Here is a 19,560-nt window from a genome sequence, read left to right on the forward strand (position 1 = left end):
TCTTTGAAAAGGCCACTGCATCTGTTTGTGCACAGGTCTAAAGAACATTTTTCTGCAAATGGATACGGGATATTTTTGTGCAAATGGATATGCAGTATTTTTGTGCACTGGTGTACGAGATATTCTTGAGCATATTTTTGAGCATAGGGGTATGGAATGTTTTTGTGCAGAGGTCCATGGAATCTTTTTGTGTACAGGTATATAACATCTCTTTTTACACAAGTTTATGACATCTGTTTGTGCGTAAGTCTATGACATTTTGTGCGCAAGTCTATGACTTCAGTTTGTGCTCAATTCTAAGGGATCTGTTTGTGCACAATTCTAAGGGATCTGTTTGTGCACAATTCTAAGGGATCTGTTTGTGCACAAGTCTACGGGATCTGTTTGTACACAATTATATGATATGTGTTTTCACAAGTCTATGTTATCTACGAAATATGTTTGTGCACTCAGGGTGACCACAAATAACCTTGTAATAGTTATAGGAAAATAGGAAATTTACAATTGATTTACACGAAATTATAGGAGACTAGCTGTTACCCGCGGCATCGCTTGAGTGTAGTAAGAACTTCCATCAAGTATGGGTACATTTTACTGATTCGACTAATATTTTTGTAGCATCCTAGGAGCGAAGGCACTCGGCGTCGCCCATCAGCTCGTCGGGACATTTTTTATTACTTTACACGCAGACATTCTATAAAGAAAGGTTTTTAATATCTGGCCGCCATTTAAAATGATGGCAACAAATCGATCCCGAAAGACCATATAGCCCGTCTTTAGGTTAAAGGAATCCAGTGTACTAAATATTTGTGAAATCGGTTGAAACTCACGGACTTTCTTACAAAGAGAAGATTTGTTACATTTCTGGGCGCCATTTATGAAGATGGCGGCGGATTGGAAAAATCTTTCTTAGTACGCGCCTACTACTTACGAGTAACGTTCCTCCAAATTTTCAGCCTTCTGGGGCCAGCGGTTTGGGCTCGGCGATGATTATCAGTCAGTCTGTCAGTCAGTCAGGACTTTGATTTATATAGATATAGATGTATAATTAAAAAAACAAGAAAAGACAAGGGAACTACTCTTGAAAAAATAGCAAAATATAGGTTGCAAATGCTTTGAAAGTAATAAGACAAGATTTACAAAGGAGCTTTGGTTTAATTATAACCATAAGTTCGTAAGATATGTTACATAAATTTGTCACTGGAAACTGAGAGCTTGTCTCGAAGTGACGTAAATGAAACGTCATAGATTCTCGTAAAGCGACGCCTGATGAGGCCCTGTCAAAGGCTTAGTACAGACTGAATAGGAAGATGGAGTAGAAAATCGCGTGTAGTCAATTCTCGCGTAGTTCTCGAACTAGCTCTCATTAAGTCTCTAGCATTTCGAAATATAGGAAGTGTCATACTTATGGAACGTAATCTTAGAAACATATGCTATAACTTTAAAACATCACAGACTTCCCTGACAAATATTTTTAGAGGCTTCCATAGCTTTGGTGATATATAACAAAAGCAAAAGTGAGAGCGCACAAAATATCTACAATTTCAAAAAATAGGAAAATATAGGAAAATTATCGAAATTATAGGAACTAATAGGAAGACATCCGAAAATAGGAAAATTATAAAATTTAGGAAATGTGGTCACCCAGCGCAGGTCTATAGAATATGTTTGTGCACAGGTGTATAGATTGTTTTTGTACACAGGTCTACGTAATAATTTTTTAGCCTAAGTCTTCGGAATCTATTTGTATTATTGCATCCACTGTGCTTTGCACGTGAAAACGACGGGAAGGCAATTTGAGTTGGACTGGGCGTTGAAGCAATCAAGATTAACACTTCTATAATAGATGGTTAGGGCCTTGTTAGTTCAAACGTGGTAACTAATATACGCGCAACACCACAAGACTTAAATGGAGCGCCTGCTTTTCAGTATACGTTTTAAAATACTAGTTTCTAAACAGTTTTAATTCATATTAAGACTGAAGTGACAGATATTAATCAAAACTGTCTTTGTACACAAAGACGCGAAAAAGTAAGAGATAAGTGTAGAAAATTAATTGTTTGAAGTAACAGATATTAAAATTTTCATTTTTGAAGACGTGATTATAAAACATCAATTATTTGAAAAAATTTCTTATCTTAGATTTTTTCACAAAAATTTCAGAGAAACTACCTTGATACTACTGTTTATTTTCGAGAAACATTTGCTTCGAGGAAGTTCAAATACTCGGATACCTGAAAAATAGAGCTAGAAGTATTTATTTTTATGTTTCAAAATTGAAAATATTGCGAACCGAAAATTACATTCGCCCTTTGACTGTGATGTAGTTATTAGAGTCAAAAGGATCTGTAGCTTTGAGAGATATACAACACGTCAATTTTTGAAACCTCGAAAACTTTAAAATAAACGAACACGTTTTGTTAAGTTTTCATGCTTGTTTTATTTTGTCTGCTATCAACAATTTTCTGCCCATTTTATTCTCCTTATAGGCCCGAATACTCAAACTAACTCTAAATTTTAAAAAGAAAATAAAATGCATACGTTTTCTATTTTTAAAATGATGCATATGTTTAAGGATAAAATATTTTACTTTAGGAATTTTGGTGAAAAAAACTAAGATAAGAAATTTTTTCAAATAATTGATGTTTTATAATCACGTCTTCAAAAATGAAAATTTTAATATCTGTTACTTCAAACAATTAATTTTCTACACTTATCTCTTACTTTTTCGCATCTTTGTGTACAAAGACAGTTTTGATTAATAGACAAGAGGGTGTCGTGATGAAAGTGATGGGTTTTTAAAAATTCGAAATACAGTACTTTAGGGAGGGCTTAAGCCCTCCCAAATTCGAGACCCTGGCGACGCCACTGAAAGATTGAATCGTAGGCAGGTTTAAAAATGGCGGCGGCCAGGAATGGAGCTGGGAGGTATTAGCCTAAACTAAAGTAGTATTAAATGAAGAAGCGCATTTAATTAACACATAAAGAGGTAGAATGTATTCAAGGTTAGTAGAAAACAATTTGCACGAAAAGTATCTAGATTATCTATTAGATTATCCCCTTAACACCGTTAAAGATGTTCAATCTGAACATTGTCTTGCCATTTAAAGTCTTATCAAGAAAATCTGCCAGATCCATTACTTCAGTCAGTTAAAGGGGCTAACCGGCGCTGTTGGGGTGAAGTCCGCCCTTAGTTCAGGGGGAAAACACCCAGCTCTTTGGCCATAAGAAATGGCGCCACCGTCGCGGTGGGCGGGTAAGCAATATGCTAACCAACAGTTTGACCCCCCCTTCACCCCAGCATCTTCGGCCAGCCCCTTTAACTGAAAGTGTAGCTTGTTTTCATCTTGTAACTTAAGTTAATCCTCCACGTAAAGATGATAATGACCGCTTTTATTTGTCTCCGCCGTTATATTTAAAGTATGTGACATGATTTTACTAAATAAACAGCAATGTAAACGGTACCCGCCACCATTCCCCAATTGGGGAAAAAGTTGAAAGTCCTATCCTAACTTCCGGTATAAGCAAACAGCCTAGGAATTATAGATGGCGCTTTTATCGTACCCGCCAAATTTTCAAAATGTTAATACGAGTACAATGCCGGTAGTATAGGACCTAATTGGGGACTCATACTTATGGGGACCTTACATAATAGACTTATGTAAACACTTTTGACTCGACCGAAACACGTTCGTAGATTTCGAAATTTTAACCTGTTAATCCGTGTTAGAATAGCAGCCGAAATCAGAAGCGTTCGAGAAAAGGTATAAATATAACCTGAGGTTGACCTAAAAATATATATCGTTTTGTCGTTTATATACTAGAGTGAAAAAGTCGAGGGCTGGGACGTTCGGCATTTTAGTGTACGGGATTTTGAGATTTCAAGATTTTGCCCCAGATTTTGAGATTCTGACTAAGATTTTAGAAATCTGGATATCTAGTCCAAGATTTTAAGATTTCGGGATTTTAAGGGAGATTTTCAGATTTCGAAGAAGATTTCGGGATTTTGTTCAGGATTTTCAGATTTTGAAGGAGATTTTTAGATTTTGAAGGATATTTTTAGATTTCGAGGAGATTTTCAGATATTTGATGAAATTTTAGGAATTTGCAGGGGATATCAAGATTTACTATTAACTTCCGGTGTTCAAAGAATATTTCGAGACTTTGAAATGTAGGTTTAGGTTTTAGACTTTAAATTTGTTTTTAGGGATGCACCGATATATCGGTTATCGGTATATCGGCCGATATATCGGCCTATTTTTTTCATATCGGTATCGGCCAATATCGGCTTCATGTAAACCGATATTTCAGGGAAAAATTTGACAAGACATAAGGTACTCAATGAATACTAATTGAAACATATCACAACTAATTTATTCCCCAAATTTCAAATTTCCCTTTAAAAATGCAAGAATCTCAGTTTTATCCCGTTGTTCACGACTATGAGTAAATAATTTCCCTAGTTTCCCATACCTCCCACAAACAATCGAAGTCGACACTGACGTTCTCTAATGCGTTTGGTACGTGTCACTAATGTACACTCTGCATTTTTCACTTGTGGTCCAAAATTTTGCTTATAACGCTACTTCTTGTTGAACAAAGAACGGAGCTGTATTTTTACTAAAAACCAAATTAGACCACACAACTTTTTAAGGAAGGGGGTTAAGGCTAAAATAATGTAGCGGTACCACATTAAACGAAAGAGATGTGAAACATGTCTCTAATAAAACAATGGAAAAACGTAAATGGTCCTAAATAATGTTGATTCTACTCTTGGAAACGATATTCATGGAGAAATATTACTTTTTTATGGGCCCTATTTGTTTTAATTTACCGTAATGAATACTGGAGAAAAATCGAGAAAAACTAATTTGTAATACAGAACTCTTACATAGCGTAGGAGCCAAAAAGCGAGATGCAGTGTCTTCCTCTCTTAAATAGATGCAAAACGTGTATTGTAAGCGTGGAGATTTTCAGATTTTGATATTTTAGGGTGAGATTTCTAGATTTTAATGTGAGATTTCGGGATTTTAGGTGAAGATTTCGGGATTTTCAGATTTTAAAATAGGGATTTTGGGATTTTTAGATTTTAACGTGAGATTTTGGAATTTTTAGATTTTGACGTGAAATGACGTGAAATTTCGGGATTTCGAGATTTTCGAGAGAAATTTCAAACAGATTTCAAACGAACTCTACGGGATTTTGACAAACGTCCGACCCCTCGGAAAAAGTCATTAACTAAATGACTTTTAGTTAATATAATATTAATTTTCTCATCTAAATTAGTATAATGTTCCATAAATATTAGAACCACGGCGATAGATAATAGAAAAGGGTCATAAAAATTCAAATAATTGTTTACGAAATTTATATTTATAGAAGAAAAGTCTACTTACAAATGCAAATTGTCATTAAGGGCCGGCCGCTTTATCGATATGCTTCGCAGTATTAAAATAAAAATGCATTTATGCAAAATCCTTAATTCTCTGCAGAATCAAAAAGAGCGAGAAATTAGAAATTCATACAGATATTGCAATTTGAAATTTAGTTTAATTGATATGAGAAATTAAGTTTAATCGATATGAGTAATTAAGTTTAATCGATATGAGTAATTAAGTTTAATCGTAATGAGTAATTAAGTTTAATCGTAATGAGTAATTAAGTTTAATCGTAATGAGTAATTAAGTTTAATCGTATTGAGTAATTAAGTTTAATCGTAATGAGTGATTAAGTTTAATCGTAATGAGTAATTAAGTTTAATCGTAATGAGTAATTAAGTTTAATCGTAATGAGTAATTAAGTTTAATCGTAATGAGTAATTAAGTTTAATCGTAATGAGTAATTAAGTTTAATCGTAATGAGTAATTAAGTTTAATCGTAATGAGTAATTAAGTTTAATCGTAATGAGTAATTAAGTTTAATCGTAATGAGTAATTAAGTTTAATCGATATGACTAATTAAGTTTAATCGATATGACTAATTAAGTTTAATCGATATGACTAATTAAGTTTAATCGATATGACTAATTAAGTTTAATCGATATGACTAATTAAGTTTAATCGATATGACTAATTAAGTTTAATCGATATGACTAATTAAGTTTAATCGATATGACTAATTAAGTTTAATCGATATGACTAATTAAGTTTAATCGATATGACTAATTAAGTTTAATCGATATGACTAATTAAGTTTAATCGATATGACTAATTAAGTTTAATCGATATGACTAATTAAGTTTAATCGATATGACCAAATAAGTGTAATCGTATGAAAAATTAAGTTTAATCGATATGATAAATTAAGTTTAATCGATATGATAAATTAAGTTTAATCGATATGATAAATTAAGTTTAACCGATATGATAAATTAAGTTTAATCGATATGATAAATTAAGTTTAACCGATATGATAAATTAAGTTTAATCGATATGATAAATTAAGTTTAATCGATATGATAAATTAAGTTTAATCGATATGAAAAAATACATTTAACCGATATGAAAAAATACATTTAACCGATATGAGAAATTAAGGCAAAGAGAGAAGGCAAATGAAAATCGGTGTTCACGCAACAAACAATACCAAAAAAAAATATTAAACAGTTAAATGTTTTGTCACAAAAGTAACGAGCGACGTAAAAATTGGAATGTTTAAAAGCCGCTAAGTTATAATCGATGGGCAAAAAACGTCTAACTTCTCTCCTTAAATGTTATTCGCGTCTTCCAAGAAATTTAAGAAAAAACTGTAGAAAAAAAAGACAACCCACATTAGAACTCATATTTCACAAAACCTGAGCTCTGGGTTTTTACGAGCCAAAGAAACTAGTTGCTACCTTTTACAGCGCATTTGCCCAATTTTATATTTATAATTCTATATTACCAAAGACGGCACTTTGACACGGCTCTGACAATGCCTCCTACAATGCTGCCGGCAACAGAGCAGGTCAAATTAATACCAACTCACGATGTGGTTAAAAAGACAGTAAAAATAAAATATGAAAGTAACATGGAAATGATGGAGGAAAATTTACTTGGTGGAATATATTTTCACAAAAATCCATAAATGTGGGAAACCCTTTTTTCGTGTATCAAGATAAGTAAGCCAAGCACGCATTTACAACATTAAAGTTCTTAATTAAGGTTCTTTATGTAAAGCGTCGATATTCTTTCCATATATGGCCGTGATGTGAGAGAATCGTTTATAGCAGTGTTCAAACCTTAAGATCACGACACTGCAGCTCAATTCTCAGGGCCGTCGAGAGAGGGGGGGGGGGCAATTCGGTCCTTTTCCCGGGGCCCGGCCGGGCCTCAATCTTTGCTAATTCTAGTGGATAATTATTGTGCAAATTTAAATATAATACTAAGACAATACACAGAATGCAAACTCATCCTAATGAACGTATGATAAAATATACGTGACAAAATGAACAAAGAGTAAATTTCAGCCATATTTTTGGTCGAAATAAGTACCAGCGATAATAAGAAATGAGTAAAGACATGAATGGTAAAGAGCCTTGGGAAAGAGGGATTTTATTATTTTGATTATTCAAGAGGATGAGCCGTCGTAAGTGCTACAGTTCAAATGTACGTTATGTAGAATCTTAAGAATAACACAAAGTGTGAACGTTTTGTCCAACACATTTAAATATGTTCCATATTGGATATAAACAGGGGTGGATTCACCCCTGATATAAACGAATTTTTTTTTGGCTGTGTAGTCTTCAAATCCATTCAAATTGCCCATACTTTTTCCAAGTCGCGAGCGTTCTTCCTAAGGCACATTGGTCACGAACAAGGGTTTATTCCACATTTGTAAATGGCCGGAACGAAGCAAACAACTTTAGCGGGAGAAAGGACCACTCTTCACATAAAGTTCGCAATAAGTTATTATTTATGTAGAATTGTGCAGGTGCAATACAGTTAAGAATGGAGAAATTTAATAGATTGTTACATACACAGTTTCGGCCTATTCATTACAGAAGACGAGGAAATATATATGGTTTTTGTCCAACTGGTTCAACAATGTAAATCCATCTATTCACACATGTGTTTTCTACGTTTATGTTCTATCAAATGAGTCTTCTGGGTACATTCATAGTCACACCGATCACATTTTAAGGGTTTTTCACCGCTATGAATGAGTTTATGTCTGTTCAAATTATTCATCTGAGTGCATCCATAGTCACACCGATCACACTTGAAGGGTTTTTCACCATTGTGAATGCGTTTGTGTGTGATCAAATTATCCCCGCGAATACAAGCATATTCGCACTGATCACATTTGAAGGGTTTTTCACCAGTGTGAATGCGTTCATGTGTGATCAAATGAGCCTTCCACGTACTTGCATATTCACACCGATCACATTTGAAAAGTTTTTCACCGCTATGAACGCGTAGATGTTTGGTCAAAGAAGCCCTGTCCGTGCTGTAATATTCGCACTGATCGCATTTGAAGGATTTTTCATCACTGTGAATGCGTTGATGTCTGATCAAATCACTCTTCATTGTGCTGGTGTAGTCACACTGATCACATTTGAAGGGTTTTTCAGCACTGTGAATGCGTAGTAGATGTGACTTCAAATCATTCTTCCGACTGAATCTATATTCGCACCAATCACATTTGAAGGGTTTTTCTCCACTGTGAATGCGTAGATGTACTGTCAAAGCGCAATTCCGCGTACTTGCAAAGTCACACTGATCACACTTGAAGGGTTTTTCACCAGTGTGAATGCGTTGATGTGTGATCAAAGAACTCTTCTGTGTACTTGCAAAGTCACACTGATGACACTTGAACGGTTTTTCACCGCTATGAATCCGTTGATGTTTGATGAAATCGCACTTATGCTTGCATGTATAGTCACATTGTTCACATTTGAAGCGTTTTCCTTCATTACCTTTTCTAATGCGACGTTGTAAGCCCCGTTTATATTCAGTTGAATATTTGAACCCGGTTTTACGATTCTTCTTCAATTTCTCTATAGAAAATATAAAAACCACAAACATCATTTATAATTTAGCATCAAAAATACGAACTTCATAAAAAAGGTAGTGCGTACGAAAATGCAGCGTTACAGAAAAAAAGGTGTGTTGATCAAAGGCGTTAGTCGATGAGTAAACGAGTATATCAACAAAAAGGGGATGAAGATCAACCTTGGCTCGAAACCCGAAAGGTTGTACTTTTAACTTTTCTTTTCTCTCAAATTAATTTTCATTCAATAGTTTTAAGACAGGTTAATCAGAACTTATTGCAAGATGAAACTTATGTTTAAGTATGTAGGACTGGTTTAATTACAAAAATACGAGGGTGGTATAATATGCTTATGGTAGAACTGTGCAGGCGCAATTCATAAAAACGATAATGCGAAGTTATACGAGTAACAATTGCTCAGATAAGTAATGGCGTTGATCATGTGCATCTGCGTACGCTTTAACAATATAAGCAGTATAACTACACAAAAGTGATGCCACTGTTATTAAAGGGGCTTGCCGGCGCTGTTGGGGGGGAGACCGCCCTTAGTTCAGGGGGAAAACACCCAGCTCTTTGGCCATAATCAATGGCTCCACCGTCGCGGTGGGCGGGTAAGCAATATGCTAACCAACAGTTTGACCCCCCCTTCACCCCAACAGCTCCGGCCAGCCACTTTAAGTATGTACAACAATAACAAGTGAAAATGAGAAAAAATTAGAGGCTTTTCGCCCAAGATTAGTTTTCATCTTAATCTAAAGCGTAATAAGGTCCAAAAATTAAACACTGATTTTCCTGCAGGGAGTTCGTGTTTCCGCCATTCGCGATTTTCGGAATATGATAAAAATACATTACAATTGTTAAGCGACCTCCGAGCAGTTAAATGGAATACGCTATTAGGCTTTATACCGTGAAGTGGGAAATATGACTACTCATACTAGGTACTGAAGACTATTAAAGCATAAAATGTTTTACCTGTAATTTCCGAACGAGACGATGAGGTTTTACCTTCTGGAATCTTTGGAGTGACACCTAATGTCTCCGAGTTGGACACCGAACTATTATTTCCAACTTCAATCGGAACTTCGGGTAAATCGCTTTCCAAAGAGACGGAGGGCAATTCTGAGAGTTCAATTGGGTTGCGTTCTACTTCAGGAACATGCACTGGCACACACAATGAGCTCAGATCGACAAAAAGCTCCATACTTTCATTTTGTCTATCAGTTTCCTCGGCACCTGTCAAGGCCTTTTTGGATTGGTTATCATCAACATCACTTTCTAGGGCTGTTTCTAGTGAATCGCCTTCCACATTTGCATCCAAATGTTTTTCGACTTCAACATTCAATTCACGAACACGAAATTTCTGCGATGTAGTTGTATTAACCTCAGTTTCTCCCTCTGTCGACACACTTTGCGATTTAAGAAGAGAGTCATTAACGTTAATATTGTTCTCAAGAGGTTCTCGTGGCGAATCGCTCTCCGTGTTCGTATCAGGAGACATTTCGAATTGATTTTCGACCTTAATTTTAGCTGAAGGCGCATTTTGAGGCAAACTGTAATCGTAATTCGGTTTAGGGACACACGGATTCGTATTTCGCTTTATAAACCCCATATTTTCAGGATTTATTGAGGCAATTGCAATTTCTGTGTTTGTATTGTAAACCTCCGGAACATATTGAGGTTCAAAAACAAGTGATTCTTGAATAATATCTTCTTTATCCAGAATGCTGTGGACACTGTGCATAACAATAGGAAGGGATAACTCCTGGACATTAATTTCCAAATCATTTTCAACGGGTTTAGTTTTCACGTATTCATTATTATCTAATTGATGTATTCCACTTTTCTCCTATTTTTTAAACAATTAACAATAACTTTCATTCTTAAAGCAATTCTCTTTCCTATTGACTATGAAAGTGAAGGATGTTGCATACCATCAGATCTTTGATTCTCCTTTCCAAGTCTTTAATGACCCTATTGAGTCTTTCAATTTCGTCTATTTTCTTATTTATCGTTAATGTTGTTTTCACTCTCTCTTTTTCCAAGTTTGAAATTAAGACATTACACTAAATAAAATGAGATTCCATTACAAATTAACAATCTACGGACTTTCTTTGGCTGAAAGTATTTTAAAGGGGCAAGGAGGGACAAGCAAGAAAAAGGGGAAACCAATGACACACAAGAAGGGGATCAGTAACAAAGGTAATCTTTGATAACGACGGACATTCTACCAATCCCCTTGGACTAGAGCCTTTATTTAAGAGACAAAAGATTCGACAACTTATCCTGTGCATATAAAATTGGCTATGATCCCAAAAGGGTCTCATATTTTTGTGCTTAATTTCACACTACAAAAAAGCTCCCCCATGCTTTGAAAAATACCTCGGCTTCCAGTTTCGTAACTCGATCATCTCTAGCTTTAACTTCATTGATTAGATCATCTTTGCTTAAGTGATCATAGTTACATTCTTCCTCGTAGTCCATTTCCTAAAAACCAAGTTTTCGTTATTTTCAGATTGTCTAAAACAAAAGGAATATTGCAATAATTTCACAAATACCTTTTTAATTGCCAACCTTTGAAGATTTACTAAACTCATTTCGGAATTTTGTAAAGAGAGTTTGTAGGATTCTAAATTATCCCTAAAATAAAATAATTTTTCAAAATGAAGGTAAATCAAAAACGAACAAATACATGGTAGCTTTCGCTATCATGGCTAAGAAGCAAATGGCAAAGCTTAACTAGTTCAAAAGATTGTGATAATTATCGCTGCAATTTTGTTCAAGAGCTATTTCAGAAACCTTAGTGTGACGTCACCCACGCTATTTGCCCATAAAATCTAAGAATTACCAAACATGGCCGCCCACTGGCACTGCCAAAGTCAATCGTGTGACGTTTTACCTAGGTACTGACGTCACAATTGAGATAGCTCTATTCCTCAACCCCATTTTTGCTAGGTGTGGTTATATTTCCAGACCTAGCCTTGTGCTGATGATTTGTGTGTATGTATGTTTGTGGCCGGGGTACGCCATGAACAAGTGTGGCTAGAAACCGATTAAGACAATATCCGCTACCACGTTGAAGCTCGTAATGTGAAAGAATTGCAAAAAAAAAATAAAAGTACTTTAGTTCCTTCTTGGCTCTATGTTATGAGTTAACAGTAATTTTCCGACTTCGGACGGAAACAAGTTGTTTTGGACTTTTGTTAAGAAAAGATCGTCTTCCAGCCCTTGGAAGTATTGGGAAAGAAACAACATTGGTATCGTCAGAATTCACCCGGTTAGATTGCGGTAACCCTCAAGTTTAGGGTTAATTTGATTGACGACTGCGAAGCCGAAGTCTTGGAACGCCTACTTAGGGAAATATTTTCTTTATAGACCGGTTTTTTGGGTTGGGGGGAAAATATTTACTTTGTAAAAGACATACTGGCTTTACGATTATGATCTGTAAGTGTGTATGTTTGTGGTTTGTCTATTTAGGCTGGATAGAACAAGGGACCTTTTCAGTTAGATGTGGTTGGTAAGACAATGTACCCCAACCGTTGGGCCATCTCGAATATTACCTTAGTGAGTTTCAAAACATGAATACTGTACTACATTAGCACATACGAAACCAACACGCCCTCCCCACCCCAAACTAATAGAGCTATGTCAGTTGAAGGGGGCAAACGTCACAGTTGGGCCTGCCAATAAACGGAGCCGGTTTTTACCCTCCCTGAAGAACTCTATGCTAAATTTCCCGCACAATACGGCTCCTAGGCGGGGACTGGCGAAACCACGCCTCAAAAGCTCTCCTTTCCCCGCGAACTGAAATAGCTCTATACGTAAATATTTTTACGTGTCTTGTATGAATACAGCAAAGCGCTTCATTCTTAGTTACGACTTACGAGGCAGTCTTCGATACTTTTTTAGTAAGGTAGTATCTGGTAGTAGTAAAAATAGTAGTCTTTTTGGACACATTTCAGAATAGCTCCTGGTAGTCGTTCACTTTTCTTTCTATGTTTATTATATGTAAAATTGGATGAAAAAAATTATGGTGCAAAAATTTTTCGGCGCAAATTATTATTTAAAAAGTTACAAGCGTTTAAGTCTTTGGCTTACGCAAAGGCTTAGAGGTCCATGTCGTTGGCTACAAAAGCAATTATAAGTAGAAAAAGGACCATACACGTATGGGAGTCACAAATTAAGATCTCTGCAGACGAAAATAACCAATTAATTAGCTGGCACCTTTTCCAAAATATTCTCCTATTAATTAGCTGGCACCTTTTCCTAAATATTCTCCTATTAATTAGCTGGCACCTTTTCCTAAATATTCTCCTATTAATTAGCTGGCACCTTTTCCTAAGTATTCTCCTATTAATTAGCCTGCACCTTTTCCAAAATATTCTCCTATTAATTAGCTGGCATCTTTTCCAAAATATTCTCCTATTAAATAGCTGGCACCTTTTCCAAAATATTCTCCTATTAATTAGCTGGCACCTTTTCCAAAATATTCTCCTATTAATTGGCTGCCACCTTTTCCAAATTATTCTCCTATTAATTAGCTGACACATTTTCCAAAATATTCTCCTATTAATTAGCTGCCACCTTGTCCAAAATATTTATATATTAGGTTTGGTTAGGTTTAGTTTTGTTATGCTAGGTTTGGTTTGGTTATTTTCGTCTGCAGAGATCTTAATTGGTGACTCCTATACGTGTATGGTCCTTTATCCACTTATAATTGTTTTTTAGCTAATGGCATGGATCCCTAAGCCTTTCAGTCGCGCCGCCAGCAGCTGGAAAATTTTGGCCTACTTGGAGGGCCTCCAAATTTTTAAAAACGTGCCTATAGAGGCCTTCAAATAAAATTTCATAGTTTATATTTCTATCTGTAAAAATCTAACACCACATCACACACCTGTTTGACATATTCGCTACACTACGCTTTTGTTATGTACAAGAGAGCATTTTCAAAACCCGTTTTCTTTATATTCTAAAGAACAAGATCCCCCGCTAAAGTGTTGACCATTGACCCCCAGGTTACACCTCTCTTGCATAGAAACTAGAAAGGACACTAGTCGGAAATTCCCCTCCCTACCTAAAAACGGTAGGCGGCATGCGTCGCGGTGAGGAATAAAATTTTCCAATTCTAAACTAGTATCAAGAACACCCAAGATTATACGAGAGTAACTTTTTTTGGGTGTACCTTGTATGAGCAGTTCCCGGTAGAGCGGTTCTCGAAATACCATCCGCAATAAAAAAAAACAGCGGTGTTGTTCAAAACTGCTGTTTTAGAAATAGCGGTGGTTGTGTTGAGTTTCGAGCATTTCTTAACAATACAGTTATATTCGCTGGTTTCAAAAACTACGTTTTTCTGCCATCATTTAATCAGTAATGTGACCTACTAACCGATCGTGTTTTTGAATTTTTTTGAAGTACACTTAAATATTATACTATTCTTCAGGCTGTATGAGTTTACATTTCTCATACCAGGATAGAAAAATAATTCGAGAAAGCTTATTTTACTTCGAAAGTAGATAATTGTAAACAGTAAACAGTAATTTTTTGGAAAATGCATATTATTATTTGGGAAGTAAGTCAATGAAGATAAACAACAATACTTTGGAAAAGGCGTAACATTGTTACATTATTTCCAAAATATTACTAACCTAACTCTAACCAAACGAAACTAAACGTAAAAACCCAACCCGATTTAATACTGTTTAGTTGAAATAATCAACTTTAACCTAACCAAATTATCCATATCTAAACTAGTTCTATTTGAGTTCATTTAACCCAGCTGGGCCAGCTAAGCTTACACCATAATAAACAACTATCGTTTTTCGCATATCTCTTTTACTGCTCTTTAAAGAACTGCTGTAACGGTACGCTGCGTTTATAGTCCATGAGACAGAGGAAATTCGAGTATCAATCAGGGGACCAGAAATGTTTATGATTTTTAGTTAGGGGGTCACGTGGGGATGGTGAAAACGCGTGATAGCAATCTCGGTCGCCCAGCTATACAAGATGGCGGCCGATCCAAGATGGCGTCGCGCGCCTTTCTTTAAACGGCTATTACGTTTGACCTATTGATCCGATTACAATGAAACTAATTTTATTCGATAGATTATATATATTGCTAAATATTTTGTCTTGTGAGTTATTTTTTTAAAACCAGCGGTTTGCCATCAAATTTTACATTATTATTTTAATCGATTTCTGCAACGCGACGTGCTTAATATTCACTATTAATTTTTTTCTGGAGTACGGTGTGTTAAAATGGTTTTCTAGCTTTCATATGATCTTCACTATTAATTTTTTTCTGGAGTACGGTGTGTTAAAATGGTTTTCTAGCTTTCATATGATCTAAATTTTGTACGGTTATTAAAGATACGTAACAATTTATCAGCAATTTATTATAGAGGTAAATTGTTTTTTCCACAAATTCTTCAGAAATTAACAAAATAACCTATAATTCAACATGGGAGGTCTCAAACATACTTCAATTAGTAATCAGTTGTAGCATTGAAATGGAATTCTATTTCGTACTGAATAGGTCCATATACGTGCATATAAATTAGTTCAAGTATTAAAAACTTTTAAGTCACTTTATTCTCTATACATATGTGCAAAATAAAAATCAATCGTCATCGCTTTCATCAGAGTCTTCATTAGGTAGAGTGTACAAAGGTTCTTTTATCTCCATATTAGAGCATTCTTGAAGTTTGCATGCGGCTGTGCATTTCAGCTTGTTTAAAATGCAAGCGCAGTCTAGGGGACAACAATTTCTAGTGCAGTTGCAAGCCATTAAATTTAATACAGTTTCCGGAGCTTGGAGGACAACCATACAATTTATTTCTAGTTGTCCCTTGTCGTTAAGTTTCCATCCATGGCCTGCAGCCGGGTCTGGTATATCGGGAGAGCCAATTAAACTTCACTGCCAAATTGCAACTTGATAATTAGCGCGTAACGTGTGCTGGTGAAGGGTGTCTTTGCAAGGAGGTATTTGTCCTGATTCAATGTTTCCATTTTTGGCGCGGAACATTTGATATCGTAAAGCGTTAACATGAACGAACTTGGTTTTTGAGCAGTAAATTAGGCAAGTTAACGCTTCAATGGTCGGGTAGTTCTTCTATGCGTGTTCTGCAAGAGAAATTAATCTTGTGTCGCCTTCTTCTTGGTTTGACTCCAAGTGAGTGATGTGATATTGTTAAAGGGAGTATATAAGGCAATTCAAATTTTGGGGCCAAAAACGTAACTAGCGCCAATTTACCCTATTTAATAAACCTGTTGTTAAAATGTGGTAATCTGGTGATCTACCCTAAATTTTGGTCTTTATACTCCCTTTAAGTATCGAAACCTCCCTATAGAATTTAACACCAACCCGTAAATAGACGATGAGAGGGTCAATTTTAATACTTTTATTACTCGGAACTTGAGATGTGTAATTTTTAAAAATGGTAATTTACCGGGTAAATTACCGAAAAATTACCGGTAAATTACCGATTAAAATTTTGGAATAACAAAAATTACCGTAATTTATGGTATTTTATACTTTCACTGCCTTATTACCGTGGTAATTTACCGGTAAATTACCATTTTAAAATTACAGTAAGATATAAATCGGTAATTTACGCGGTATTTGGTAAATTATCGGTAATTTACGGACGGTAAATTACCGACTCACATCTCTACTCGGAACCATGATAACCCCTGCGTATTGAGAACTTTAGCCCTCAAGCTATTGGATAAAACTTTATCGTATATATAAGATACTCTAAACCAAAGCTAAATTCAAAGTAAAACATTGAACTAAGACAAACTTGAAAAAGCTGCAATAACGCGAGTGACGGCACTTCCCTTTTAACTTCAAAAAAGAGCTTATAAATTGTAATGTATATTTCATAATCGTTCAAAATTTAGATCATGTGAAAGCTAGAAGACCATTGTATTGCACCGTACTCCAGACAAAAATTAATAGTGAATATTAAGCACGTCGCGTTGCAGAAATCGATTAAAATAATGATGTAAAATGTTTTTTTTAAAATTTGAAGGCAAACCGCTGGTTTTACAAAAATAACTCAGAAGACAAAATATTTAGCCATATACATAATCTATCGAAAAAAAGTAGTGTCATTGTAATCGGATCAATAGGTCAGACGTAATAGCCGTTTAAAGAAAGACGCGCGACGCCATCTTGGATCGGCCGCCATCTTGTATAACTGGGCGACCGAGATTGCTATCACGCGTTTCCACCATCCCTACGTGACCCCCTATCTAGAAAACATAAATATTTCTGGTCCCCCGAGTTGATACTCAAAAGTAATTTTTTGGCGCCTGTCTCACGGACTATTAAGAGAACCGCTGTTGTTGTAACGGATAAACTGCCATTTCGGGAAACCGCTATTTATTGAACTGCTGTTATGAGGACCACTATTATGAAATCCACTCATACGGGAATCGCTCATGTGAGAGCTTCCAGTTACGAGTATTTATTGCCAATGATAGATGGCTTTCCGGATCTAGTGAAATGTTATATTGTTGTTTTGTGTATTCCCGTAGCCAATACAGTTTAAGAAAGAAGTTTCAGTTCCCTGAATAGAATTGGAACACGATTACGTACTACAATGGGGGAGGAAAGGTTATCAGACCTGGCCATACTTTTAATTAACCGAGATCAATCTAACTAAATAAGAGACTACCCTATCTTAGTGGTCCATGAATTCGGAAAAGCTTCGAAAAGAATTTCATTCTTTGACAAAATTTATAAGAAGGGTCGCTGGGACACGGTTGCCAAAAACTCCGTACTCTTAATAATCTCACAAAAAAGGAAATACTGAAATCTAATTCTTAAATCTGGAGATATTCGTCAAAATCCTGAAACATATTCCAAAATTATGCATGATAAATTTTCAAAACAAAAGGAAGGGGCCTCTAGATCATGCTGTGCCTACGCGAGAAATAATCCTGGCGGCGCTACTGAAGCCTTTGCACACGCCAAAGAATTAAACGCTTGTAACTTTTTAAATAATCATTTGCGCCGAAACATTTTTGCGCCATAATTTTTTTCATCCAATATTACATATAATAAACATAAAAACAAAAGAGATCTGCTACCAGGAGGCTAGAAGGAAAAGTCGCGCGGGACACAGGACAAAAAAAAATACCGATGATGGAGAAAATACTATGGATAGATACATATTGAATATCCTTTAACTCTGAAAATGGGATGTAGGAGCTATAAAAATCTACTAGAAAGTCACGTTTATTGGTTAACAGACGCAAGTTATTGCTCATTGGGTAGGTTAGATCATAATACAAGTGTAATGTAGTAAGGTAGTAGCTCCCAGCTGGTTCAATAGTGGAAGTAAAAGTAATAAAATACAGTTAAAAGGTCGTTGACTATTATTATTATTATTGTTTTATTTTATTAATTTATTTTTCTATTCTATTTTATTTTTGAAATTCAGCTTAGTAATTTTCGTTTGGGACTTGCGCGAAGTATAACAAAGGCTAGAAGTGACTTCGTTGAGGAATGAGATTCCAAGGAAGATGTTAATGAGGAATTAAGTTCGTTAAATTTAAAGGGACTAATATCGTCTGGGAATTGTTTCAAGTAGTTGTCAATGATCAATATTACACTAAATGTCTATTATGAGGGCAATAAATTAACAGAAAGTGTGAAAATACTAGAAAATCAATTCCTAATTACTCGATAAATACTCGAAACAAATTTTTCAACTACTCGATACTCGATTCGAGTACTCGAGACTCGGCTCGATACTCGATAAGGGAAAATTTCAATACTCGAGACTCGACTCGAAACCAAAATTTCAAGGCTCGCACAGCCCTAACAAAGTTACACGAGTGGCTAAATGTGCGCCTCTTTCAATTTGCCCAATATTGTAGAAATTGCGGCAATAAACAAGCTAATCAGCAATAATTTGGAAAGGTAGCAGTATTCAGGGAATTAAAACATATCCACTTTAGGGAATTTATTCTATGGGTTACGGTTTGGATCCGTTACATGCCTTGTTGACACCCAAGTTGCATTATATTCATCACTTACCAGCTTAAACGTTCGACCATAACTCGACATTCTTTAACTAATTCCATCACTCTTTCTACAGTTTCCCTGTTAAGGTAATATACGTAACATCTTAAAAATAATAAAAATATGGCCATAAACAAAGACTTAGTGTCACCGTCACTAATATACATTCTTACTTACCAGTCAGGGCTGATGAAGTTGGGAACACTTTTCCGGGAAACACTATCTAAAACTAAATTTCCTTTTGACCAACTTTGACTGAATTACCCCGAATTCTAAAATGGTAGAAATCGTCCTATGCGTCGTCTGCTAAAAGATTATAACGACTTTTGCTTCGACTCTTCGGGGTAAAATAGTGATGGCGTTTTCCTTTGGGCAGATTTTTTACTTCCGGAGGCGCTCGAGAAACCTTTGCGTATTCCAATGGTTTAAGCTCAGTAGTGATGAGACGCGGTGCATGCTCCATTGGTAAAATTAGCCTTGAACTCCCAGCGCCATGCCAGCACTACTGGGCTACGTTCAGTAACTGCTAGCGTACGCAGCGCTGCGCGCATCGGAGACCGATT

At 35.7% G+C, this 19,560-nt stretch overlaps 1 protein-coding gene and 1 long non-coding RNA gene across 2 annotated transcripts in view; one reads left to right on the forward strand and one right to left on the reverse strand.

Annotated features, from left to right (window-relative positions):
* The window catches only part of LOC149621196 (uncharacterized), a 204,544-nt gene that overhangs the window by 15,786 nt on the left and 169,198 nt on the right, over nt 1-19,560 (forward strand). The window lies entirely within an intron of this gene.
* On the reverse strand, nt 7,501-19,164 carry LOC149621197 (uncharacterized). The gene is made up of 6 exons (XM_089855705.1): nt 19,013-19,164; nt 11,526-11,607; nt 11,350-11,454; nt 10,902-11,033; nt 9,943-10,816; nt 7,501-8,977 (listed from the first exon to the last, which is right to left on the reverse strand). The coding sequence occupies exons 1-6, from the start codon at nt 19,162-19,164 to the stop codon at nt 8,037-8,039; spliced, it is 2,286 nt and encodes a 761-aa protein (XP_089711831.1). The 3' UTR covers nt 7,501-8,036.

The sequence above is a fragment of the Phalangium opilio genome, unplaced genomic scaffold, assembly GCF_054372755.1.
Source record: "Phalangium opilio isolate 3A_F unplaced genomic scaffold, DU_Popi_V2 ptg000209l_1, whole genome shotgun sequence".
Classification (NCBI taxonomy): domain Eukaryota; kingdom Metazoa; phylum Arthropoda; class Arachnida; order Opiliones; family Phalangiidae; genus Phalangium; species Phalangium opilio.